General features: G+C 23.8%; 1 protein-coding gene across 2 annotated transcripts in view; it reads left to right on the top strand.

The window, feature by feature from the left end:
• Positions 1–2,395: 2,395 nt before the first annotated feature.
• The window catches only part of LOC122509452 (junctional adhesion molecule 2A-like), a 341,612-nt gene continuing 317,018 nt past the window's right edge, over positions 2,396–26,989 (top strand). For both annotated transcript variants that reach the window (XM_043623555.1, XM_043623556.1), the window contains exon 1: positions 2,396–3,051. In XM_043623555.1, the coding sequence (XP_043479490.1) occupies positions 2,808–3,051 (244 nt within the window). In that variant the 5' untranslated portion in view covers positions 2,396–2,807. The remainder of the gene's footprint in view (positions 3,052–26,989) is intronic.

The following is a 26,989-nucleotide window of genomic DNA, read 5'->3' as shown; positions in this document are numbered from 1 at the left end:
TTATAGAACAGTTTAGTTTAGAAAAAAAATTTTGGGGGTAGAAAACGTCTAAAATTTTACTGCTGTCAATGATATTGGTCCAGAGTAAAAAAAAATTATTTCCTGGTACTAAACTATTACTAGAACAAATCCAATTTATTTCTGGTTCATAAAAATTAATTTAATTCACAATTCATAAAAAGTAACCACAGTCGAAACCAGCAGAAGATGAAAAATTATTTTTTGAGCGAACTTTATTTTCTTTTTACTAACATTGTTAGTCAAAGAATTTTTTACTGCTCCTCAACTATTACTAGAATAATTCCAATAATTTTCCCAGTCATAAAAATTAATTTAATTCACAATTCATAAAAAGTAACCATAGCCGATAATCAGCAGAAGATGAAAAATTATTTTTTGAGCAAACTTTATCTTCTGTTTACTAACAGTTATTAGTCTAAAAATTTTTTACTGTTCCTAAACAATGGCTAGAACAAAATTTTCTCAAAAATCTTCAAAAACAGGCAAAATTCCAGAGAATTTGTTAAATTTCATACTATTTCTAGGTTTTCCATAACTTTTCCAGGATTTCCAGGATCTGTGGCAACCATGTTTATTTTAATAGTATTTTAACTATTCTATGGCAGAGGTACTTAGAACTTTTTTAGGATTTGTTTCCGATTCACAAAAAATTTGTATTTTGAAAAACGACGCTGGTTCTGATTATTTTTTAAAACAATTTTTGGTGTCGAATATTAAAATTAAGCTTTTTTTCATGAAATTGGAGCTTTTTTTTATTAAAGAAGAGCTTTTTCTGAAACACGGAGGTACTAAGAACTTTTTTAGAATTTATTTCCGATTCAGAAGAAATATGTGTCTTGTTATTTTTTTATTTTTTACTATGAAAATGAAATTTCACTTCAAATCAAAACCAAGTCAAAGATTAGTCAAAGAATGTCAAAATAAATCCAAGTCTTTAAGATTAACTATGGTCAAACTGAGTCTAAGTCAAAGTCTTGGTCATATTCAAAGTTTTTGGCAAAGTTTTATTCAAAGTTTTATTATTATTTGTTCAAGTTTTATTTTATTTTATTTGTCAAAGGCAAAGTCATTGTCAAAGACTTAGTATTAGATTTAGTATTAGACTAAGACTAACACTTTAACTAAGACATAGACTAAGACTTTGACTAAAGACAGAATTTTACTAAGACTTGGACTTGGACCAAGACTTAGACTTTAACTACAACATTGACTAAGACTTAGGCTTAGACTTTAAGTAAGACTTGGACCAAGACTTAGACTTTAACTATGACATTGACTAAGACTTAGGCTTAGACTTTAAGTAAGACTTGGACCAAGACTTAGACTTTAACTACGACATTGACTAAGACTTAGACTTTAAGTAAGACTTTGACCAAGCCTTATACTTTGACTAAGACTGTGACCAAGCCATATACTTTGACTGAGACATAGACTTTGACTAAAACTGAGACTTTGACTAAGACTTGGACCAGGACTTAGACTTTAACTATGACATTGACTAAGACTTAGGCTTAGACTGTAAGTAAGACTTTGACCAAGCCTTATACTTTGACCAAGCCATATACTTTGACTGATACATAGACTTCTAAAACTGAGACTTTGACTAAGACTTGGGTCAAGACTTAGACTTTAACTACGACTTCGACCAAGCCTTATACTTTGACCAAGCCATATACTTTGACTGATACATAGACTTCTAAAACTGAGACTTTGACTAAGACTTGGGTCAAGACTTAGACTTTAACTACGACTTCGACCAAGCCTTATACTTTGACCAAGCCATATACTTTGACTGATACATAGACTTCTAAAACTGAGACTTTGACTAAGACTTGGGTCAAGACTTAGACTTTAACTACGACTTCGACCAAGCCTTATACTTTGACTAAGACTATGACCAAATTTAAAAGCAGGAAAACAAAAGAAACTAAAATTCGTACCTAAATTTTGTCTCTTTCTGGTTTTTGGCGGATGCTGTGGCGCGTGATTTTAGATTTTTAGAAAGAGAGAGAAAGAGATCAGGTGTCGCGATTCTGGTAACCCAGAGCGCACACATACACATTCTGGCTTTTCTGCGCTGGCTCGACTCGACACCCCACCATAGAATTGCGAGAGGGAGGAGAGGGCTACACTCTCTCTCTCTCTCTCTCACTCTCACCTCTTTCTACCTTCAACCTATAACACCCTCCACCCTCTAGTAAGCACCAGCAGCGCAGCGCCTCGACTCTCAACCTACAACCGGCATCCCCATCTCTCTCTCTCTCTCTCTCACTCTCTCTTTATCTCACTCACTCCATTTTCTCTCTCATTCTCTCTCTGTATCATGCTGGGCTTTTGCTGTAACCTCCTTCGCTTCACTCAGTAGCGCCGGACGTCTCAACGCGGCAGCACGTTTTGGAGGGAGATTTTCGACATTTCGTCTCTCTGCGAACAACCCCCGTGTGTATAGGGACCCGCCCACCTTCAACTATACACGAATCTTACCCCCTTTTTTTCAAACACTCTCTTCTCTTAACGCTTTTCAAGAAAGTACGCGAGAAAAAAAAAATTTTTCCATCATTTAAATTAGTTTTTCTTGTTTTCCAAATTTCAAAAGTTTTTTATTCGTAGGTAAATTTCGAAAAAAAATTCCAAAAAAAGTTTTTTTTTTTTAGAAGAAGTGTAAAATGTTTTGAAAAGAGGAATTTTCTTCGAAAAGACAAGTTTTATGGAAGACAAATATTTCTTATTTTTACATTAATAATAATAAAAAAAAGTGAGTGAATCAAAACCAAGAGGAAAAAAAAATGGATGTGAGACGAAAATCGTCTTGTTTTTATCCGACATTAGACGGCGGTGGTGAGAGTGGTGAATCTGGTGTTAAAAAAGTTTTTCGATACAACTGTGTTGAAAGTTGTCAAGATTGTTGTGAAGAGGTGAGAGAGAAATTGGTAAAAAGAAGTGGATATTCAAGGATGTGCTTGGTGACAATTAGTGTTCTTGTGATCCTGATGAGCTATCCTCAGGGAATAATGGCCCACTCGAATAAGGGTGAGTGTTGAAGTGCTGTTTTTTTTCTCTTTTTTTGTTTCTTCCCCACATTCTCCACGACACTTTTCACAAAAAAAGTGTTTTCTCATCAAAAATAAAAACTTGCTTTTCTATATATTTATATGTGATAAAAAAAAGAAATTTCGCTCAACTCTTCTTTTTTTTCGAGGGATTATATTTGTATAAACATTTTTGTCCCGCGGATGAAATTTAAGTTTTATTCGGAGCTAAAAGGATGTTGAACTTAACTGATGAATGTGAAACTGTATATCTATAGCTTTGCTGAAATGAAATATTTATCTCTTTTGAAATGACAAGAGAGAGAGAGAGAGAGAGGGAGAAGGCAGGCTTTGTAAACCGAGGGGAAATTGCAATGTGTTTACTTAGCAGAAATTATGTTTAGAGATTGAAACACAAATGACATGTATTATTATTGCTAAATTACGACAATAATTAGTCGATTAATTAAATTTCACAATTCTCTGAAATTGAATTAGGGGAAAATTAACAATTAGTTGAAAATTGTAAAAGTTTTTATACTAATTCTTGTTCTACTGATTCTATTTAGTCCTTATTTGTTTATTCATATTGTCTGGTAGTTTTTAATTTTTTACTTAAATTTTAGTGAAAAATTACTATTAGTAAAAGTCCTCAATTAGTTGAAATTAGCAAAAGTTTTTACTAATTTTTCATCTTCTGCTAATGCTACTTAATTCTTTTTATTCTGATTAGTAGACTTTAATTTTTACTCTAGTTTCTCCTGCGGAAACTACTATTAGTGAAAAGTCCTAAATTAGTCGAAATTAGAAAACATTTCTACTAATTCTGCATAATTCTTATTATTTTCTTTAGTAATTTTTCATTTTTCACTCGTTTCAGTAGAAAATTAGTATTGGTAAAAATTCCTGAGTTGGTTGAAATTAGTAAAAGTTTCTAATAATTCTTCTTCATTTCCTACTAATTCTCTTTAGTTCTAATTAGTTTGTTAAGTAATTATTAATTTTTTATTCAATTTAAAGTAACAAACTACTATTAATTACTCAACTATTAACACTATTAATTACTTAACTATTCGAAATTAGTAAAATTTCCTACTAATTCTTTTTTCACTAAATTTTACTGAATACTCATTAGTTCGTTTAGTAGTTCTTAATTTTTTACTCAAGTTTTAGTGAAAAATTACTATTAGTAAAAATCCACAATTACTTAAATTAAAATTAGTAAAAGTTGTTACTAATTCTTTTTCTTCTTCCAATTCTACTTAATTCTTCTTATTCTGTTTAGTAATTTTTAATTTTTCATTTAAATTCCTCCTGCGGAAAATTACTATACCAGTGAAATTTCCTCAAGTAGTCGAAATTAGTAAAAATTTCTACGAATTCTACTCAATTCTTATTATTTTCTTTAGTAGTTTTTCATTTTCACTCAAGTCTTAGTGGAAAAATACTATTAGTAAAAGTACTCAATTAGTTAAAATTAGTAAAAGCTTCTAGTAATTCTTCTTTTTCTACCAATTCTCCTTAGTTCTAATTTGTTTAATTGTGATTAATTTTTGTCTTAAGTTTAATGGAAAATTACTATTAGTAAAAATTTTCTATTTAGTCGAAATTAATAAAAGTTTCTACTTCTTCTCCTTTCACTGAATTCTACTGTATATTTATACTACTGAAATAATTCGTTTTTAGTTACTAGTTCGTTTAGTAGTTTTTAATTTTTTACTCAAGTCTTAGTGGAAATTTACTATTAGTAAAAAGTTCTACTAGTAAAAAAAATTCTGTTAGTAAATATTTCTACTTATTCTTCTCCTACTAATTCTACTTCATTTTGATTATTTCGTTTAGCAGTTTTTAATATTTTACTTAAATTTAAGAGAAAAATTACTAATGACATGAAAATAGGAAACTTTTACTATTTCTCTCAGCAGGTCTCAATTTTTTACTTCAGTTTTAGTGGGAAATTGCTAATAGAAGAAAGTCCTCCACCAATTAATATTATTAACAATTTTTACTAATTTTGAAAAAAAGTTATTTTACTATTCAATTTAGTAATTTTTAATTTTTTACTCAAATTGATTTACTAATAGTTTATTTTCTAATATTAAAAAAATTACTATTAGAGAATAATTTTACTAATTTCACTTAGTAGACTCAACTTTTTACTTAACTTCAACTTAACTTTTTCACTGATCCATTTTCTAAATCGGAATGAAGTAAAAAGTCTTCCTTGTATAAAAAATTTGAAAATCTTCCACTAATTCTTTAGAAAATTTTACTAAATCTTTTAGTGTTTTTCAATCTTTTACTTAAGTTTTAGTAAAATTTTAGAATTATTGAAAAGTCTTCTACTAATTGAAATTAGTAAAAAAATTTTATTAACTTTTAGAAAAAGTCTATTATTCCATTAAGTAATTATGTTTTTGTAGTTTCAATTTTTGTTCGTACTTCAAATTTTCTTTTCCAGTTTCGTAATTTTCTTTCATAGTTCTAATTTTCCTCTACAGTTATTTATTTCTTTAATAAAATTGTAGAGAAAAATAATTAAAAATTAGTCAAAACACTCAAAACTCTTCCTAATTTGAATTAGTAATCGAATTAGGAAACTATCGAATTTAGAGAATAAAGAACAAAAAATACCTTCCTAATATTTGAATAAGCATTTTTTCCCTAGACCCGGTAAAATTTTTCCATTTAACATTTTCAGTTAATTTGTTCCCCATTAATATTTCAATTAAACAAAAAATTGACAAAAATAAAAAAAAATTTCTTGAATAAATTTCTTTTTGTTAATTTCTAAAGAAAAACATTTTCTACATATAGTTGATAATTGCACAAAAAATGAATAATTATAATAAAAGAAAAGTATCTTTTATGCTTATGACAACAAAATATTTCCAACCTCCTTTTCTTTGAGAGATGTAGAGTTCACTGTTCTAGTAGTTAATAAACATGAATTTAGAGTTTAAATTACAGTTTCCGTGAATTTACTTTTTTTTTGTTAAGTATCTACAACAAGGTAGGCAACTTTTAAATTTTAATTGGGATAGAAAAGAGTTTGAAGAGTTCTTGTGTTGAAGAGTATGTTTGTGAATATGAAAATTATAATTAACGATTTTTACCATTCCGAGGAAAATGAGCAAGTTTTTTTTTCTATATACAAGCGAAAATAAAATCATTCGAACAAAAGTTGGCATTAAACGAGAGAGAGAGAGATATTTTTTTTTGCTACAACAATAACAAAAATTATAAAATTCATTCTCTTGTAATGAACCATTTTCATTTTTGATTGAAAAAGTTTTTTTTCGGATACATAACAGTATGTATTATTTGATTTTAAATATTTTTTGTTTTAAATATATGTTATATGATATTTCAAGTAATTTTAGTGAATACTGAAAATATCAACAATTTATAGAGATAAAAAAAAAATTTGCAAAATAATGGAGTTTATGTTCTTGTATTGAAAAACATTTTTATATTGTATAAAAAAATTTCAGATTGTAAACAATAATTTAATATTGAAATGAGCTTAATTTTGTTGAAATATTTCTGGAAATATTGACGTAAATAGTTATAATCACTCTAATGAATAAACATACTTTGTACATATAAGCAACAATTAAATTGTTTTCTCTATAAAGAACACGCTTTTCCTCCATAAATATAGCTGTTCATAAATGCGGTTCTTTCGGTAAATATTTACAGGCGTGTATTTTGACTTAATTTGCTGTCGTTATGAAAAAAAAGACATTAAAAAAATAAAGAATTTTTTTTTTTAAATAAAAGGAAATTATTTATATTTTCCCTAAAAAACAAAGATTTTGACTTTCAATCCTAATTACGATATTGGTCTAAAATTTTATAAATTAATTCTTCTTTTATTCCATTGGAAAAGAATATAATAGACATTTATTTCGAAAACTATTAAAATACGATAATATGTATATAGCAAACTCAACTTCCACTAATGATTCCAATTTTTCTTTTTATTGCGTTCTTCGTTGAATTTAAATCCAAGTAATAAGAAATTCAAATTATATATAACTAAACCTTGACTTCTACTTAGCTCTCAATTATTTTCTTATTAAAATAGCAATTATTTCCGACTATAGAAGAGAAAAAAAATATTATTTCATCCTCAATTATTCTGTAGAAAAAAAAAACAAACTTTTTAATCGTATGCTCAAAAAAACGGAGCAAATAAAAGAATAAAAATGTGAAAAAAGAGATGAAAATAAGAAAAAAAGATAAAAATATAAAAAAATAAAATTAGAAAATTAGAAAAAAATATAAAAAGAGAATCGAAGAGAAAAAGAGAAATTAATATAAGAAAGGGGAAAAAATATAAAAAGAGAAAAAAATATGTAAAGAAAAAAATTTTTTTAAAATAGGAAAATATTTAAAAAAAAATATCAAAAAAGAAAAAAATACCAAAAATGATAAAAATAAAAAAAATAAATAAATAAAATTTGAAAAAAATATTTCGTAAAATTAAAATACGCAAAGCTTTCATTCGCAAGAATGATTACTCTGTTTTCAACGAGCGCATAAACTATCAATCAACTTCTCTCTCAATCTTTTCAAGCAATAAGTTTCTGCGAAAGTTTTGCATACACTTTTTCAAAGTGTTTAAACATATAACTTTGCAACATTATTTATCCAAAGACAATTGGAAAACGATTGAAAAGTATTTTCAAGACAAATAAAAATGAATTTTTGACAATAATATTTCGAGAAAGTTTTCTTTTCTTATAAATAATAATGGAAAAAAATTTATGAGAATTTAAAAACTAATAAAATAACAAAAATTAATAAAATGAGAAAAATTAATAAAATGAGTAAATGAGGAAAAATAATAAAATGACGAAAAATAACAAAATGTCGAAAAATAACAAAATGTCGAAAAATAATAAAATAACAAACAATACTAAAATAAAAGAAAATAAATAAAATTAAACAATAAAGTATAAAAGAGAAAAGAAAAGAATAACAAAATTACAAAACAAAGTATTAAACAAAACAATAAAATATAAAAAAAACGGGAAAAAATATAACGAAGTAGGAAAGTAAAAAAAAATATAAACAAAACAATTTTTAAAAAGTATTGAATTTTTATTTCACTAACAATAAAATATGAAAGAAATGGGAAAAATAATAAAACATTTATTAAATATTTTTAAAAAATATTATTTTATTAAAAGCGAAATAAAATAAAACAATCAAACATAGAAGAAATGAGGAAAATGGAAACAAAATATTAAACAAAGAACAAAAAAAAAATGTATAGATACAAAATAAAAAGGACTGTTATAATTGTATAAATTAATTTTATGTTTTCATTTCATTGTTTCTATTCAATATAAAATAATTTTATTAAAATATCGTTGAATTGAGTACTAATTGACATGAATATTTTAATATAATAAAATAATACATGTACAATAAAATATATTATATTATAATAATAAAAAACAGAATAAAAAAGAATTAAAACAATAGAAAAAATACATTAAAAACGAAAAGGAAAAAAATGAAAAGAAACAGAATAAAAAAATTGGAAAAATAGAAAAAAAGGAAAAAATACAAATGTCAGCAGTCAATATAATATGTTTACTGGGATGAAATATTTTAATTAGAATAAAACTTGAACTATTTTTAATTATAGGAAAATCGAATATCAATTTCATCAAGTCAAAATGAATATATTGCATTGTTGATGTGCGCGCGGAAAGTTTGAAACCTAAATTCAGAATGAAACAAAAAAAAAAAAAAATAAAAAAAAGAGAAGGAAAGAAAGAAAAAATATGGTGTGTGCTACTACATACATAGTATATATACAGTGGTTGACTTTAAATTAATTGAAAGTCGCCTGTCGCGCATTGCGAATGTGGTGCAGTTACAAGTGTGTTGCCAGCGTTGCTTTAAAGGTAGTGAAGTGCCGAGTGACATTTTGATTCGTGTTTAATTAAACACCGATTGCAAGTTTTCCAACTCCCCCATGTCTCTACGATTTAAAAAAAAAATTGTCCTCCGCAAATCGAAACGAAATTTGTCTCGATTCCATAGACTTTCGCGAGCTTTCGTCACGTTTCTCCTTTTCCACTGACAATATTTGTTTATACAAAAAAAAAAAAAAATAGAAATTAAAAAAAGAAATATTTTTATTTCTATTTTCTTCTAAATTTATGTTTAAAAAAACAGTTATTTTTCCTATATTTATATTTAACTTTAAACAATTTTGTAATCTAAAAAAAATAATAAGAATTATGAAACAAATAAGTTATGAAACAAAATAAAAAATATTTCCTGAAAAAAATTGCAGCAAATCTAAAATTGGAAAAACAATAAAAAATTATGAACATTAAACAAAATAAAAAAATATTTCCTGAAAAAAAAATTGCAGAAATGAGAATTATTTTCCATTTCCTTTCTCCGGAACGCAGAGTAAAAGTAAAATAATAATAAAAAAGTGAAAATTCCTCGCAATTTGAATTGAAAAAAAGTGAATCGAGTTCATCATTGCGGTGCTCAAGATGTATCATAAAGTTATGCGTACGATTTGACATTTTTATTCCAATAGTTTTTTTTTTTTTTAACATGAGGGGCAAAAAATCACAAGTCCTGAAAATTCAGGTTCCATTGAGAGAATACAAAAAGACGTGATAAAAATCACTGTTGGATACGTGGTGGCATAATTCATGAATACACACTGTGTGTGTAACAATTCTTTTGAGGTCAGCCCCGTAAGCAGCTGTACCCTTCAACTTTTATTCATATATATATAAAAACTGATTCCTCATATTTATAGTAATGCCATATAAAAGATCTGCCAGTTTATATTGAAATTTTTGTAGGAAAAAAAATTTTCTCCAAGATAAGAATAAAATAATAATAGCGCATATTGTCGAAAAAGTGTATTAAATCTTCATATATAAAAAGTTTATATAATATAATATCTTTATATACGTAAAAATATGGAAATAACTTTTTAAATCTTTCATCTGCTTTTGAATCGTTCACAGAGCAATAATAATTTGATAAAAATTAAGTGAAAGGCAGGAAAAAGATAAATTATAAAATTTAAAACTGGAAAAAAGTGATAAATTTATTATTTTGCTTTTCAATTGTTAACAGAGGAGAATAAGAATCAAAAAGATTTAAAAGAAAATAAAAAAAAAATAATAAATTTAAAATTAAAAACGTATTATTTATTATATAAATATTTTTTGAAGCGCGTCAAATTATCTTTTTCAATACAAAATATTTTTAATTCTATATTTATTATTTCTCATATTTATAGTAATGCGATATAAAAGATCTGACAGTTTATATTGAAATTTTTGTAGGAAAAAAAATTTTCTCCAAGATAAGAATAAAATAATTATGGCGCATTATTATTTAAAACTGAAAAAAGTGAGAATTTTATTATTTAGCTTTTCAATTGTTAACAGAGGAGAATGAAAATGAAAAAGATTTAAAAGAGAATAAAAAATAAAAAATTAAAAACATATTATTTATTATATATGTAAATATTTTTAGAGCGCGTCAAATTATCTTTTTCAATACAAAATATTTTTAATTTTATATTTATTATTTCTCATATTTATAGTAATGCGATATAAAAGATCTGACAGTATATTGAAATTTTTGTAGGAAAAAAAAATGTTCTCCAAGATAAGAATAAAATAATAATGGCGCATTATTATTTAAAACTGAAAAAAGTGAGAAATTTATTATTTTGCTCTTCAATTGTTAACAGAGGAGAATGAAAATGAAAAAGATTTAAAAGAGAATAAAAAACATTATTTATTATATAAATATTTTTGGAGCGCGTCAAATTATCTTTTTCAATACAAAATATTTTTAATTTTATATTTATTATGTAATATTTATTTAATAAATATATAATATATAATATAAAATAACAAATTGTAATTAATCAACAAATTGTCAATATAATAAAAAATAATTAATAAAAAATCATTAAGATAATAATTGACAACAATAATTATAAAAAAAATAATAGTAATTAAATAAGCTAACGAAATAAAAAAATATTGAATTTTAAATGTTTAATAAATAAATAAATGAAAGTAATAATAATAAAAAAAAAGAAAAGTATTAAATATATTTAAAAAATATTTTCAAAAATTATATGAGAATAATAATTTTGCCTAATAAAGAACAATAAAATAAACATCAAAAATGAAGTAACAGCATAAAGTGGAATCAGAAGTTATTTTGGGGTAAAAAAATCGGGACAAAGGAATAAATAAACGAGAAACAAAAGAGGATTTAAAAAAAGGGGTTTAATGATCGAGAAATTAAACTTTCTCATCGAAATACGATCGTTTTGCAACATTTTCTTGCGATCACGCAGAGAGCTCGTTAGAGCTTATACGAGTCTCGTTATTGCTTTTGGGATAGTTAGTTGATTGCATCCAAGCTAATGGGTTCCCCTTCGTTAAAAAAAAAAAACAAAAAAAGCAAAAAAAAAAAAAAAAAAAAAATTGGACATACAGGAAAATAACCATCGAAACTCACCCAAAACTCGAGGGGAAAAAAATCGTCCATCCCTATCGATTTAAGCTTACAACTTTTCAAACTCAAATAAATACAAACTCGAGCTATTTTTTTTACCCTATGTATAAATACTGTGGTGTCTATTATTATAGATTTGGAAACTATTTTTTTTTTGAGAGAGAAAAAGTATTATTGAATTTTGTAGCAAAAAAAATATTTTCTGAATTTTTTCGCTCATTATTTTACTGGTATTTTCTGAAAAAGTAGTTTTTAGTTTAGGAAAAACTGTTTTGAGTCTAGAAAATACGAGAAAATAGTTTTTGGAATTTAGAAAAATTGTTTCAAGTTTAGAAAATTTCTTCTATTACTTTAGAATAAATTCCTGTAACATGGGAAAATATTTTTAAATTAGAAAAAATTCTTTTAAGTTTAGAAATTGTTTTTATGATTTACGAATAATTCTTTTAAGTTTAAAATTTGTTTTTTGAAAATTGTAAAAAATTTTTATGAGTCAAGAAAATTCTTTAATTTAGAAAAAAATTGCTATGTAAGTTTAAAAAAACTTCTTCTATTATTTTTAGGAAAAATTCTTGAAAATTTGTAAAATAATTTTAATTTAGAAAAAATTCTTTTAAATTTAGAAAATTTATTCCTTTTAGTTTAGAAAAAATTCTTTTTAGTTTTGAAAATATTTTTATTTCAGAAAAAATTCCTGTAAGTTTAGAAAATTTTTGTAGTTTAGAAAAAATTGCTTTAGGTTTGGAAAATTTCTTCTATTACTTTAGAATAAATTCCTGTAACATGGGAAAATATTTTTAAATTAAAAAAAATTCTTTTAAGTTTAGAAATTGTTTTTATGATTTACAAACAATTCTTTTAAGTTTAAAATTTGTTTTTTGAAATTTGTAAAAAATTTTTATGAGTCAAGAAAATTCTTTAATTTAGAAAAAAATTGCTATGTAAGTTTAAAAAAACTTCTTCTATTATTTTTAGGAAAAATTCTTGAAAATTTGTAAAATAATTTTAATTTAGAAAAAATTCTTTTAAATTTAGAAAATTTATTCCTTTTAGTTTAGAAAAAATTCTTTTTAGTTTTGAAAATATTTTTATTTCAGAAAAAATTCCTGTAAGTTTAGAAAATTTTTGTAGTTTAGAAAAAATTGCTTTAGGTTTGGAAAATTTCTTCTATTACTTTAGAATAAATTCCTGTAACATGGGAAAATATTTTTAAATTAAAAAAAATTCTTTTAAGTTTAGAAATTGTTTTTATGATTTACAAACAATTCTTTTAAGTTTAAAATTTGTTTTTTGAAATTTGTAAAAAATTTTTATGAGTCAAGAAAATTCTTTAATTTAGAAAAAATTGCTATGTAAGTTTAAAAAAACTTCTTCTATTATTTTTAGGAAAAATTCTTGAAAATTTGTAAAATAATTTTAATTTAGAAAAAATTCTTTTAAATTTAGAAAATTTATTCCTTTTAGTTTAGAAAAAATTCTTTTTAGTTTTGAAAATATTTTTATTTCAGAAAAAATTCCTGTAAGTTTAGAAAATTTTTGTAGTTTAGAAAAAATTGCTTTAGGTTTGGAAAATTTCTTCTATTACTTTAGAATAAATTCCTGTAACATGGGAAAATATTTTTAAATTAAAAAAAATTCTTTTAAGTTTAGAAATTGTTTTTATGATTTACAAACAATTCTTTTAAGTTTAAAATTTGTTTTTTGAAATTTGTAAAAAATTTTTATGAGTCAAGAAAATTCTTTAATTTAGAAAAAAATTGCTATGTAAGTTTAAAAAAACTTCTTCTATTATTTTTAGGAAAAATTCTTGAAAATTTGTAAAATAATTTTAATTTAGAAAAAATTCTTTTAAATTTAGAAAATTTATTCCTTTTAGTTTAGAAAAAATTCTTTTTAGTTTTGAAAATATTTTTATTTCAGAAAAAATTCTTTTCAGCTTAGAAAATTTCTTCTTTTAGTTTAGAAAAAATTAATGTAAGTTTGAAAATTTTTGCAGTTTAGAAAAAATTGCTTTAGGTTTAGAAAATTTTTTGTACTTCAGAAAAAATTCTTTTAAGTTTAGAAAATTTTTTTAATTACTTTAGAAATAATTCCTGTAAGTTTGGAAAATGTTTTTAATTTAGAAAAAATTCTTATTAGTTTGGAAAATATTTTTTGAAACTTAGAAACAATTTTTTTAAATTTAAAACTTCTTTTCTGAAATTTAGAAAAACTTCTTTTGAATTTAGAAATTTTTTTTAAGTTAGAAAAAATTCTTTCAAGTTTAAAAATTTTTTCTTTTAATTTAGAAAAGCTGCTTTAAGTTTAGAAATTGTTTTGTAATTTAGATAAAATTCTTTGAAGTCTAAAAAACTTCTTTTAATTCCTCTAAGATTTGAAATTTTGTTTTCTAATTTCGAAAATTTCTTTAATTTCATAAACTTCTTATGCTTTTAGAAAATCTTCGTAATTTAGAAAAATACTTGGTAATATTTCGAGACAAACTGAAATTAACAAAAAAAATATTAAATTCACTATTAAAATGATAAAAATATAATAATACGTGTTAATAAAACTTTTAAAATGTAATAATAATATTATTATTGGAGAAAAGTGGTGTTTAAATTTTGTCAGAAGGAGAGTCGATATATGGTTAACCTATTCATCACCCACAGGCAAAATTACACCCTCCCTGCAATCTGATCCTTCGTTAAGGACACTCGAACTTAATATCTGTTATGTTGGGTAATAACGCTCGATCGATACACCTCGAAGGGTATCTCTTCATATAAATCAAGTACATATAGAAGTCCACTAAGGACAAAATCCGTAAATTAAAGTCTAAGAAATTATTAATTAAAAAACTTAATCACATTTTGTGTTAAAAGAATTTATCACACAATAGAAAACAAAATTCACTTTACTCACCGGGAATACTTCATTGTTCACTCTCTCCATCTCTCTCTCTCTCCTCCATTATTTTTTTTCCTGTTTACCTGTAATATTGGGGAAAAAAATTCTTTATTATTTTTACATTAATTATATTTATAATTATTCAGGCGCAATTAATTAATTGTGCAATTATCAATTATTATTTAATGAAACTATTGTTTCAATTATTAATTGCAATTCAATCAATTATTATTTCAATTATTTGCTATTTTGATTCTTTAATATTTGACTTTCATTTAAACTTTCACACTGAAAGATTTTTATTTTCAGTTTCATTTTTACTTTCGCCAAATTTTTCTCTCTCTTTCATTTTCACTTTCATTTCATTTTCACTTTCATTTTATATTCACTTTCATTTTCACTTGGACAGATTTTTATTTTCACTTTTATTTCAACTTTCACATTGATAAATTTCTATTTTTCAAAGTGAAAGTGAAAATAAAAGTGAAAGTATAAATAAAATTCTATCAAAGTAACGAAATAAAATAAAATGAAAAAATAAAATAAAATGGGAAATAAAAAATAAATATACTAAATTGAAATGTTTTTTCCCTCTTGGGAAAAAAAGAACAACAACAATAACAACAAAAAAGAAAAAATCATCAATGAACAATTAAGTTTTATGCGGAAAAAGGCAATATTTTGAGACACTTGAACAAGTAATGCGCTATTCTCTTTCTCTCTCTCTCTTTCTCTGCAGAGTTAAAGTTTTCAGTATAAAGAGCAAAGTACGCTCTTTTGTTTTCAACAATCAAGAGTCAAGTAATTTCTTTCTTTTTAGTGAATACACATCAGACAAAGAATAAAGGAAAAATATTCTCATTCTTTGAAAAAAAGCAAAAAGAAAAAAAGAAAAGAAAGAAAAGTTCAACCTCTTCAATTTATGGGATACATTTCTATATACATACGTCAAGTTCTCTTCAATCTTTTGGTTCGTATACGTTCAACGACAGTGCGGAATGCATCACTCGAGCAGTTTTTCCATTCCTTCGAATTGTTTTTCTCAGCACTCTTCGTCTTTCGTTTATATTTGAAAGTTATTTTTCAGTCGTTTTCTCATAAAGATCCATGTACATATACATAAGTATATTATATATATTCTTTTTGAATATATTTTGCTTTCGATTCTTTTTTTTTCTTCGTCAATTTTTTTTCGTTCCAATTCTTTTATAGAAAACATTTTTTTGGTTCACTTTTTTTTTGCCAGTTGAATTTTATTTCTTTATTTCAATTCATTTTTATTTATTTTGTTTCATTCTATTTTATTCTTTTTTTTATAAATTATTTATTTATATTTTAATTTATAAATTATTTTTTATATTATAATTTATAAATTGTTTTTTATATTATAATTTATAAATTATTTTTTATAAATTCTTTTATATTTTTTAATTGAAGTTTTTTTTACAGTTGAATTTTATTTTTTTATTTTATTTATTTTCTTCGACTCTATTTTATTTTATTCAATTTAATTTAACTATAAGTGTACTATTCGATTGTTTCGTTATATTTTATTTGTTTTATTTATTAATTTATTTTCGTTTCAGTTGCGGAGTTTGAAAATGAGAGTAAAATAATTCTGGAGGGAATAATCATTTTGCTCCCTTTTTTTCTCCCGAGAGTCGATAATGTAATTTCATTTCGACTTTCACTTTGAGAATTAAAAAAAATTCTTTTTTACTTTTCGTTTTCTGTTGACGATGAATCAATAGTTAAATATGGTGAAAAAAAGTGTCAAAATATTAAAAATAGTTAAATAGTTATATAGTTAATAGTTAAATACAAAAAAATAGCTTAATAGTTAAATAAGGTAAAAAAAAATTATCAAAAAGTAGTTAAATGCAAAAAAGAATAACTAAATAGTTAAGTATGGTAAAAAATGTCAAAAAGGTAGTTAAATACATGAAAAATAACTAAATAGTTATTTTAGGTAAAAAAAATGTGAAAAAGTACTAATAGTCGTAGTATTCGTCCTGAATATATTGAAAATCCAGAGAATTTCTCCATTGAGAAAATGTTTTGAATTCCGTTATTAGGATCTGAAGAATTCACGTGCGGACAGATTTGATATTGACTGTATCGATATTATATAGCAGAGAGAACACATCCGAACGCACTTGAGCGGTTCACTTGCTTTGACACTATAAAGGCGGATGTCAATTATTTTACTCCCTCTTGAGAGAGTGAGAGAGAGAGAGAGAGAATTGTAACCAATGGCCAAGTGAGTAAAGTGAAATTCGTATTCAATGCAGGCGCCTATTTTATCGTTCAGCTAGTGGATAATTCTCTCGGCGCGCGCCATTATATTGCGAGGGCCGTAACGCGATAATAGGGAGAACGGTCGAAAGTCTCGGGTGGATAATAAAGTCATCGGCCCATCTGTCCGATTGTGGGTTCCGGCGATTGGCCAAGAAGAAAGGGACCTCGTCAGCATCTAAACCTCACTTCCTTTTCTACTCATAAAATATATAGTGCCAGTGATAAACTGCATACCGCTCCAAAAGAATTATTCTTTTTCAAATATAAAAATCTCCCTCGTGAAAAATATCTTCTTTATTTATTTATCGTATTATGAGAGAACACGAGAAAAAGAGAGAGAGAAAAAGGAAAACTCTCTTTTCAACTGTCTTTTTATGTTAGTGTTTTAAAAAATTACTATCTTTTTACAGAGGCAATTATTAAAAATGCAGGGCTCGGATTGCGCGACATTTTCGATTTTCTCGACTTTTTTCCACTTTTTGTGAAAAAAATGCGACTAATCGACTTTTTCCAGATTTTTTTTTTGAGTAAAAATGCGACTAAATAGACTTTTTTCACATTTTTCCATTACTTGTTAACTTAAATTTTATAAATACCAAAAATATTTTTTTTGTAAATTATCTATTATTATCTACCAAATAATAATCTTCCTATTTCATTCTTTTACTAATTCTGTCTGTCCACACTTTGTTTATTATATGCTTTTTTCTATAACAAATTTCTTTCGATTGATCTAAATTTAATGAAAATTTTTCTCTTTTTTATTTATCAAAATATTAAATAAAATTTTTAATGATTAAGAAATAGGAAATATACACATTTTATGAATAATTTTTATTTCTCAAGAACAATATTGTTCACAAACACATTTTTTTCTTTTGGAAAAAAGAAACATTACATATTCCCATATTTTTGTAGAAAATTCTCAACTTTCATAAGAAAATAATTGGCATCATCATCTATTTCTTAATTACAATTTAATAAAATTTAATGTTTTTCAAAAATGAAGGAAAAAATTGTTCATAAATTCTATTTGTCAATTCTATTTGTCAAAATTTTAATTGAAATTGCAATTGAAACTTTTTAAAAGTTTTAGAAAATAAAGGAAAAAATTTTACTCAAAAAAAAGTTCTGTTACATTTATTTACGAATTTCTTTTAAATTATTCGAAAACATCAATAACTTCTTTTTTCAATAAATATTTAATTATTATTATTTTTTCCATATAAGAATTAAGATTTTTTAAAATTTCAAATTCAAATATTTTTGAAATTAAATAACTTATAATAATTAAATAGAATCCAGTGTTAAAATAATTATTTTATATTCTAAGAATATTGTTACTGTAACTTCTTAAAAATTATTTCCATATTCTATTATCATCTAAAATTTAAAATAAAATTGATTTTCAAATCAATTTTTATTAGAAAATTTTACGAGAATTTAATTATTTAAATACAAAAGTAAATTATTTATTGAATAATTAAATGTTTTTTTTTAATTTAATTCTTATATAGAATTTTATTAACAAATTTTAAAATAATTAAATTCTTTTGACGAATTTTAATAAATTTTTTTAGAATAGTTACATTTTTTAAGGAATTTGATTAAAATTGTATTAAAAATAATTGAAATTCTGCGATGAGATTTATTATTTATTAAAATAATTAAAAGTTTGCGTATAATTTTATTAAAATTGTTTTTGAATAATTGAATTCATTTGGGTAATTTTATTAAAATAGTTGATATGAAAAATCATTGAAATAAGAAAATTTTTTTAAAAATAATAAATTGAAATGTTGACAATTTTATTATAATTTTTTAAAATAATTAAATTTTGTAGAAGAAACTAATAAAATATTTGTAAATATTTGAATTCCTGGGAAATTTTTATTATTTATGAAAATAATTAAATGTTTGCGTAAAATTTTATTAAAATTGTTTTTAAATAATTGAATTCTTTTGGGTAATTTTATTAAAATAGTAGATATTGAAAATCATTGAAATGAGGAAAATTTTTGAAAATAATTGAATTTTGTAGAAGAATTTTATTAAAATTTTTGAAAATAATTGAATTTCGAAGAAGAATTTTTTTATCTATAAAGATAATAATTAGGATTTTTTCGATATTTTTTTGTAAATTTTGAACATAATTGAATTTTGTGATAAGAATTTTATTACTATTGAAAATAATTGAATTTCTGCAATTTTCCATTCAATTATTTAAATACTAAAGTAAATTACTTATTGAATAATTGAATATTTCTTGAAATTTAATTCTTATAAAGAATTTTATTAAATTTTTATTCTTTACTGTCACTATGACAATTATTTGTTTTACATTATTTTCACTTTCAAGAATTTTCACATTGACTGTTTTCGCAGCTTTGGATTCATTTTCTTTCAAAGTGTAAATAAAAGTTTTTTGAAAGACAAACTAAAATTCTATAAAAGTAAAAGTGAGAATGAAATTCAGTAAAAAGTAAAAATGAAAATGATAGTGAAACTAAAATTCTATCAAAATAAAAATGAAAGTGAAACTAAAATTCTGTCAAAGTAAAAGTGATAGTGAAATTCTGTAAAAACAAAAATGAAAGCTAAAGTAAAACAAAAATTTAATTAAAATAAAAATTCAAATGAAAGTGAAACTAAAATTCTATGAAAGTAAAAGTGAAAATGAAATTCTGCCAGAGTAAAAGTAATAAAAATAAAAGTAATAATGAAAAGGAGAATTAAATTGTGGAAAAGTGAAGGAGAAAATAAAATTCTGATAAAATAAAAGTGATAATAAAAATGAGAATCAAATTTTTTCAGTGTAAAATTAAAAAAAATTATTTAGATTTTTACCTTTGATAGAATTACATTCAATTAATCATACATTCAATGTCTGGCACAATTTTCGTATTAAATTTATTTGTTATAGCCATGAATTATTATTTTGGGGCATTTCAAGTGAAATATTTTTATTATTTAAATAATAACAATAGGTACATAATTTATTTTATTAAACTATTTGCAAAATATTTTTCAACTTATTTTATTTTTTTTTTAATAAAAAAAACGAATATTTTTTTTTCTGTCTTTCTTTTCAATTAAAAATAGAGAAAAACATTTCCAATTATGAATTTTTACAAAAAAAAAAAAAAAAAAAAAAATATTGCAAAAGCTCACTACCCTCTATATAGAAGTATTCAATAGGTGTTTGAAATTTATGTCTACAAAAAGGAATCGATCAAATCGAGCGGAAGTTCCACAGAAAATGGTTGCTCTTTCTGTTTCCTTGTAAATAGAACGAGTGAATCAAGTGTGGTCGACCTGAACCTCGGACATCGATACACGCCAATAATTCCAGCCGCAAGGGATGAAATATTTCATGGATTATCAAGGGTCAGTACTTGGCACGAGTTTCGGGTTGAGAGGGGGTGGTAGGGTGGGGGGAGGGTAAAATCAACTGTTCTCGTTTAGTGCTCTCGCTATTTCACCTAGTAGCCTTTCCACCAATAACGAGTGTATATTGCATTAAAAAAAAAAATAAAAAGAAAATAATAAAAAACTTCCTTTCATTAACTCTTTTTCGATTACAAAAATTTTAAAAACGATAAAAAAAAACAATGATACTAGCGAATTAATTTAAATTTCGCCCTCTAGCCTTCAACTTTTTTTTTTATCTTTATACGTACATATATATGTAATTGCATTCTCGTCAAAAATCATTTTTTTTTTTAATTCACAAAATAAATAGAGTTCCCATTTTCTTTACATCCAACGAAATTTAATTATCCTCGCAATTAAAAAAATAATGAAAGAATAAACTTTCTTTTTGAAAATAATTTGAAACAAACAATTTTTACATTTGTTGATAAAATCTCATTATGTGGGAATTAAAAAAAAGTATTTTTATTTAATCAATTTTTTAAATATTTATTTATGTATTTTTTTCTCTTTTAATTATCAAGTTAATTAATTAATAAATAATTAAATATTAATTTTCTGAAGTAAAATAATTGCAGTTGACGTAAAAATTACGCAAAAATTTTGTTGAATTCCATAATATATTTGGTGGGGAAAATTGTGATGAGCGAAACTAAAAATATAATCAGGTCAAATTTGGAATGAGAGGAAGGAACAAGTGCGTTCGAGAATAAAACGGAGTGTGGGTTAAAGTTTGATGGGGTTAAAATAGAATGGGATCAAAATGAAATAGGTACTAATGGATCTGTTACGAAATGGCCCGGAAGCAAAACTAACGATGAGGCGCTAAAGAGGACGAGAAAAACGTCAAAAAAAAAGGAGAGATGATAAAAAAAGCAAAATGTATACTATATGCGAATATAGAGAGAAAAGAGATAAAAGAGAGAAAAGGGGGGTTAAAAACGAAAAGAAGAAAGAGGTGCCATGAGGAAAACGAAATTATGCGAGAGAGAGAGAGAGAGAGAGAGAAAAAGTAAAGCAGAAATGGTTGCGTAATGGAAAAAGCAAAGAGTAATGAAGGCTTCAATGAGTGATTTTCAAATGAACTGTGAGCATCAACTCAGCCGTAAAAGAAAATTCATTCACAAAATGAACAATTCGTTTTTGAATTCTTTGTCTCATTATTACTTATACGTTTTCACATTTTTTTTAATACGTATTCGCTTTTTTTATTTTTTAGTCACTTTTTCTGTATTTTCTAATTCCTATTTTCCAAAAAAGCTCCTTTCTAATTAAATACCTTTCCAAAAAAAAATAATTTAATAATAATAATAATGAATTATTAAATCAATTGTAAAAAATCCATCGTTAGACTTTTATTTAACAAAACATTTTTTAAAATCAATTGTCGAAAACCAATTATTAGATATTAATTTAATAAATTATTTTATGACATTAAATGGTCGTAAATAATTTTACAAAATATTTTACAAGCTCAAGTTTGTAAACAATAATAATTCAAAATTTGTTTTACTAAATACAAACGAAAGAATCAATAATTATTAATTCAATAATTATTGATAATAAAATTAATAAATAGTAATAAATAAATATTTTAATAAATTAAAATATTTTTAGTTAATAATAAAAATTATTTTGAAAATTTACATTTAAAAAAATCTCCCCTTTCAGTAAGAGTAAGAATTAACCAAAACTATCATTATTTGAAAGTTTTATGGATTTTATGGTCTCTCTCTCTCTCTCTATTCGATATTTTATTATCAGAACAGGAAAATTTGACATTTCCATATAATTTCTCATTTGAAAATATGACGATCTGAGAATTTTAAAGTTATTACTTGGACAGAAAATTTGAAATGTGCGAACACGTACCACTGTGTGATATGTAAAAATTCGTTTTCATAAAAATGCCACTGCCAAAAGGTGTGCAAATGGACCGAGCCAAGAGCAACCATAACTTCATTTGTGTCTTACTCTCCTCACCATATTATTATCATCATAAACTCGCGGCACTATATATATTAAATAAAAAAATTTTTAATACAATTTCTACACAAATTCTAGTAAACATTTGAAATTTCCAGGAAAGAAAAATTTAAAGGAAATTTGAAATAGAAAAAATTGTTGAAAGTAGGTCTGACTAAAATTTGTTTTTACCACTGATAATATAGAGATTTTTTTTTTTTTTGTAAATAATTATTTATTTCAATATCTAACAAATTTTTGGATTCAAAGTTAATGGCAGTAGTAATAGTCCATTTTAGTCAGACGGATGTCTTTAAATTCGTGAAATCTTTTTTTATCAGTAGTAAAAGACATTGCTTGTCAGACTTTTAAATTATTTATCTAAACATTCTTAATAATTTTTGCTTTTATAGTAGCAGTAGTTAAACATAATTTTAGTCAGATGACACGTTTTTATAGTGAATTGACAATTTTTGCTAAGTTTAAATTTTTATTCATTGTATTTACTAACTCGGGTAAAAATTAACATAACTCTAGTAGAAGACAATTTAAATTCAAAATAGATCTTTTTTAATCAGTAGTAAGAAAAATCGTGAGGTATTAAAAAGTGTTGCAGATTAAATTAACACCAAAAAAGATTAAAATAATCAATTTTGGTGTAATTTTTTACAATGAATGAAATTTTAGTTCATTCAATTTTTTTATAACTATAAAACATGAAGATATCGATAACTCCGAGTCTTCGACTCGGAGTGATCGATTTCTTCATGTTTTATAATAATTAAAGATGACCAAGTAATAAAATCATCATTTTATATTATAAGAATATTATACTTCTTCCAAATTATTTTCATTACTTCAATTCAATTATTATTTTCAAAAATTTTTAACTACAATTTTATTTTATATCAATTATTTTTAATAATTTTCGAAAAAGTTCTTTGGCAATTTTTAAATCCATTTGTTTACAATATTCAATTGCACGAAATTTCAATTATTCCTAAATTCTTTAATTAAATGCATATTAGAAAATAAAACCTTCAAATAATATAAAAGAAAATTCAAATAAACTTTTCAAAAAAAAATTAATTTCAAAATTCAATTATTTCTGAAAATTCACGCTAAATTGCTTTTAATATTCAATTATAATCTAAAATTTTAACTGAAATTCATTTTTATGAAATGAAAATCAATTTCTATTACAAAATTTTACAAGAATTTAATTATTTAAATGCAAAAGTAAATAATTTATTGAATAATTGAATAGTTCTCAAAATTCAATTCTCATAAAGAATTTTAGTAACAAATTTTTAAATAATTGAATTCTTTTTGTCGAATTTTATTAAAACTTGCATGAACATAATTACTTTTTTCAAGGAATTCAATTATAATTGTATGAAAAATAATTGAAACGCTGCGATCAGTTTTATTATTAGTAAAAATAATTGAATCCTTAAGAAGAATTTTATTACTCTTAAAAATAATTGAATTTCTGCAATAATTTGTAACTTCTCTAAAATTAAATTTTTTTCTAGTGTTTTTAACTAAAATTCTTCAATAAATTCATTATTTTTAATAATTTTTAAAAAAGTTCTTTGAGAATTTTCAAATTCATTCGTTTACAATTCAATTTTACAAAATTTCAATTATTCGGAAATTCTGCAATTAAATATATATTGAAAAAATAAAAACTTGAAATAATTTCAATTAAAAGCCTGTTAAACTTTAAAAAAGAATTAATTCTATAAAATTTTTTGGTAAAAATATGAAAAATTACGAATTTCAATGATTTTAGTTTAAAAATTTTTCAAAATTTAATTATTTCTAAAAATCCACGTTATAATATCCTTTTAATATTCAATTATAATCTCAAATTTTAACTGAAATTCATTTTTAAAACCATTTTTATTAGTAAATTCTACGACAATTCAATTATTTAAATACAAAAATAAATAATTTATTAAATTCATGTTTCTTGAAATTAAATTCTCATAAAAAAAGGTTATCAACAAATTTTTTAAATCATTAATTTCTTTGGACGAATTTTAATAAATTTTTTAAGAATAATTACATTTTTCGAAGAATTCGATTAAAATTGCATTAAAACAAATTGAAATTTTGCAATGAGTTTTATTATTTATGAAAATAATTGAATTCCTAAAAGAATTTTATTATTTATAAAAATAATTGAATTCCTGTAAAAATTTGTATTATTTATGAAAATAATTGAATGTTTGCGTAGAATTTTATTGAAATTTTTTTTAATAATGGAATTCTTTTGGAAAATTTTATTCAAATATTAGATATTGAAAATCATTGAATTTTAGAAAACTTTTGAAAATAATTGAAATTATGACAAGAATTTGATTAAAATTTTTTAAAATAATTGAATTCCTGTAAAAATTTGTATTATATATGAAAATAATTGAATGTTTGCGTAGAATTTTATTGAAATTTTTTTTTAATAATGGAATTCTTTTGGAAAATTTTATTCAAATATTAGATATTGAAAAATCATTGAATTTTAAAAAACTTTTGAAAATAATTGAAATTTTGACAAGAATTTGATTAAAATTTTGTAAAATAATTGAATTCCTGTAAAAATTTGTATTATTTATGAAAATAATTGAATGTTTGCGTAGAATTTTATTGAAATTTTTTTTTTAATAATGGAATTCTTTGGGAAAATTTTATTCAAATATTAGATATTGAACATCATTGAATTTTAGAAAACTTTTGAAAATAATTGAAATTTTGACAAGAATTTGATTAAAATTTTGTAAAATAATTGAATATCAGAGAAGAATTTTATTATTTATAAAGAGAATTGAAATTTTGACGAGAATTTTTTAAAATTTTGGAACACAATTGAATTTAGTAACTATGTTACTAAGTTAGTTAGTAAGTTAGTAACTAAGTTAGTAACTAAGTTAGTTAGTAAGTTAGTAACTTACTATTCTCCCTGGAGAAGCTAAATTTGTTGAATTTTAACAAATCGTTGACTTTGGTGTTTTATTTAAAGTAAAATTTCATTCATAGCTAAAAATAATACCAAAATAGATTATTTTTATCCTTTCTGATGTTAATTTAATCCTAGAAGGATTAAACTGTTGCAAATTACTTTAATCCATTCTGGTGTTATTTTAACACCTCACGTTTTACTGTGATAATTATAGTCTAAAATATTATGATCCACTAGAATAAATGCACTTAACCTATAAATCTTGTCTTTGAAAATATCATCTGTTTCTTATATCAATAAATACGCGAAGAAAAATAATGCGAGAGGGGGGATACACACATATTTATATATATATATGTTTTATATCCGTAGGGTGGCTATATATGAGAAAAAAAAAGGAATAAAAAAAAGATGAGTATATACAGTGAAGAGTAGCCAACGACCAAAGCAGTAGACGGGAATTGTGATAAACTGCTGGGAAATAATGCGTGTCATGGAGAAATGAAGAGAAATCGCAGTGTCTGTTATGTGAAAAAGGAGGATGAGTTCAACCCCTCTTTGCCATTATCCAACCGCCTCCCTGAGCCCTATACTAGACGAGGAGACGTTTTCGTCGAAAAGGTGTTGCCAACTGGGAAACCCATTGACGATATTGTTAAGCCGCGCGCAACCCTTATATGGTTGTTCTTTTATTCCTGGTTTCTCCCGCATTACCCCATCAAAAGTAAAGCAACAAAAAGAAAAGAGAAGAGACAGAAAAAAAACACCCCTAATATGTGGTCTAAACATAAACATTTATCACTGCACGTATTAACCAAGGATTGGCAGACAAAAAAAGGAAAAGGATCCTTATGAAAAAAGAAACAATTTCTATTTCTTTATATTAATATATACGTATGTGTGTATCTTTTTATAAATGTATATATATGCCTAATATACAATATAAGACGTTATTTGTCAAGATGACCTACTTTTTCCAACATTAGGAAAAGAATTATTTTCATTTTATGATTAAATAATACTTTCCCCATGTGATGAGAATATCGAAAATTCAATATTCTTCAGGAAATATAAGTAACGACATTTTGAAAGTGTTGACAAAAAAAGTAATGCTTATTTTTTTAACCCCCCCCCCCTCTTAACACATTTATCTTTTTTTTTTATTACGTCATTGAGAAACTGGATCAATTTCTGATCCAATAAAGTTTGGGTTAAAATTGTGTATTATACTATAAAATTTAATTTTACTACTAATAGTATAAAACTATTTACTGCTATGTTATATACAAAAAAAAATTTATGATTTTGCCAAACAGAATTTATTTTTCCAAAATAAATTTTTTGTCTAACTCGAAATATATTTTACTACTGATAAAACGTTAAAAATTCCCAATTCATTAAAATCTTGTCTGACTAAAATTGGTTTTTACTACTGATAATATAAATTTAAAATTATTTTGTACCTTACAGTAATTATTAAGACTGTTTAGATAAATAACTTGAATGTCTGACAATCAGTGTTAATTAGCATGTCTGACTATAAAATTCAAAGAATTGCGTCTGACTAAAACTGACTTTTACTACTGATAATGACTCCCAATCTGAAAAATTAAGTCAAATTTACTAAATTCTCAAAATACAATATTCACTGTTAGTTATTGCAAAAAATTTTACCAATTTGGAAAACAAATTATTTTTTAAAAATCTGCGTCTGACTAAAAAAAATTTTTACTACTTGACAAAACGTTTCTTTAGAATAGAAGTAAAATGTCGGATTAAAATTTTGATATTCATTCATTTATAAACTGATTATAGAAATAGTCTTCTTTAAAACATGAATTCAGAGATTTAA

The sequence above is a fragment of the Leptopilina heterotoma genome, unplaced genomic scaffold (genome assembly GCF_015476425.1).
Source record: "Leptopilina heterotoma isolate Lh14 unplaced genomic scaffold, ASM1547642v1 Lhet_60, whole genome shotgun sequence".
Lineage (NCBI taxonomy): Eukaryota > Metazoa > Arthropoda > Insecta > Hymenoptera > Figitidae > Leptopilina > Leptopilina heterotoma.
The sequence above is the reverse complement of the archived record's forward strand: the minus strand, read 5'-3'. Positions and strand labels throughout refer to the sequence as shown.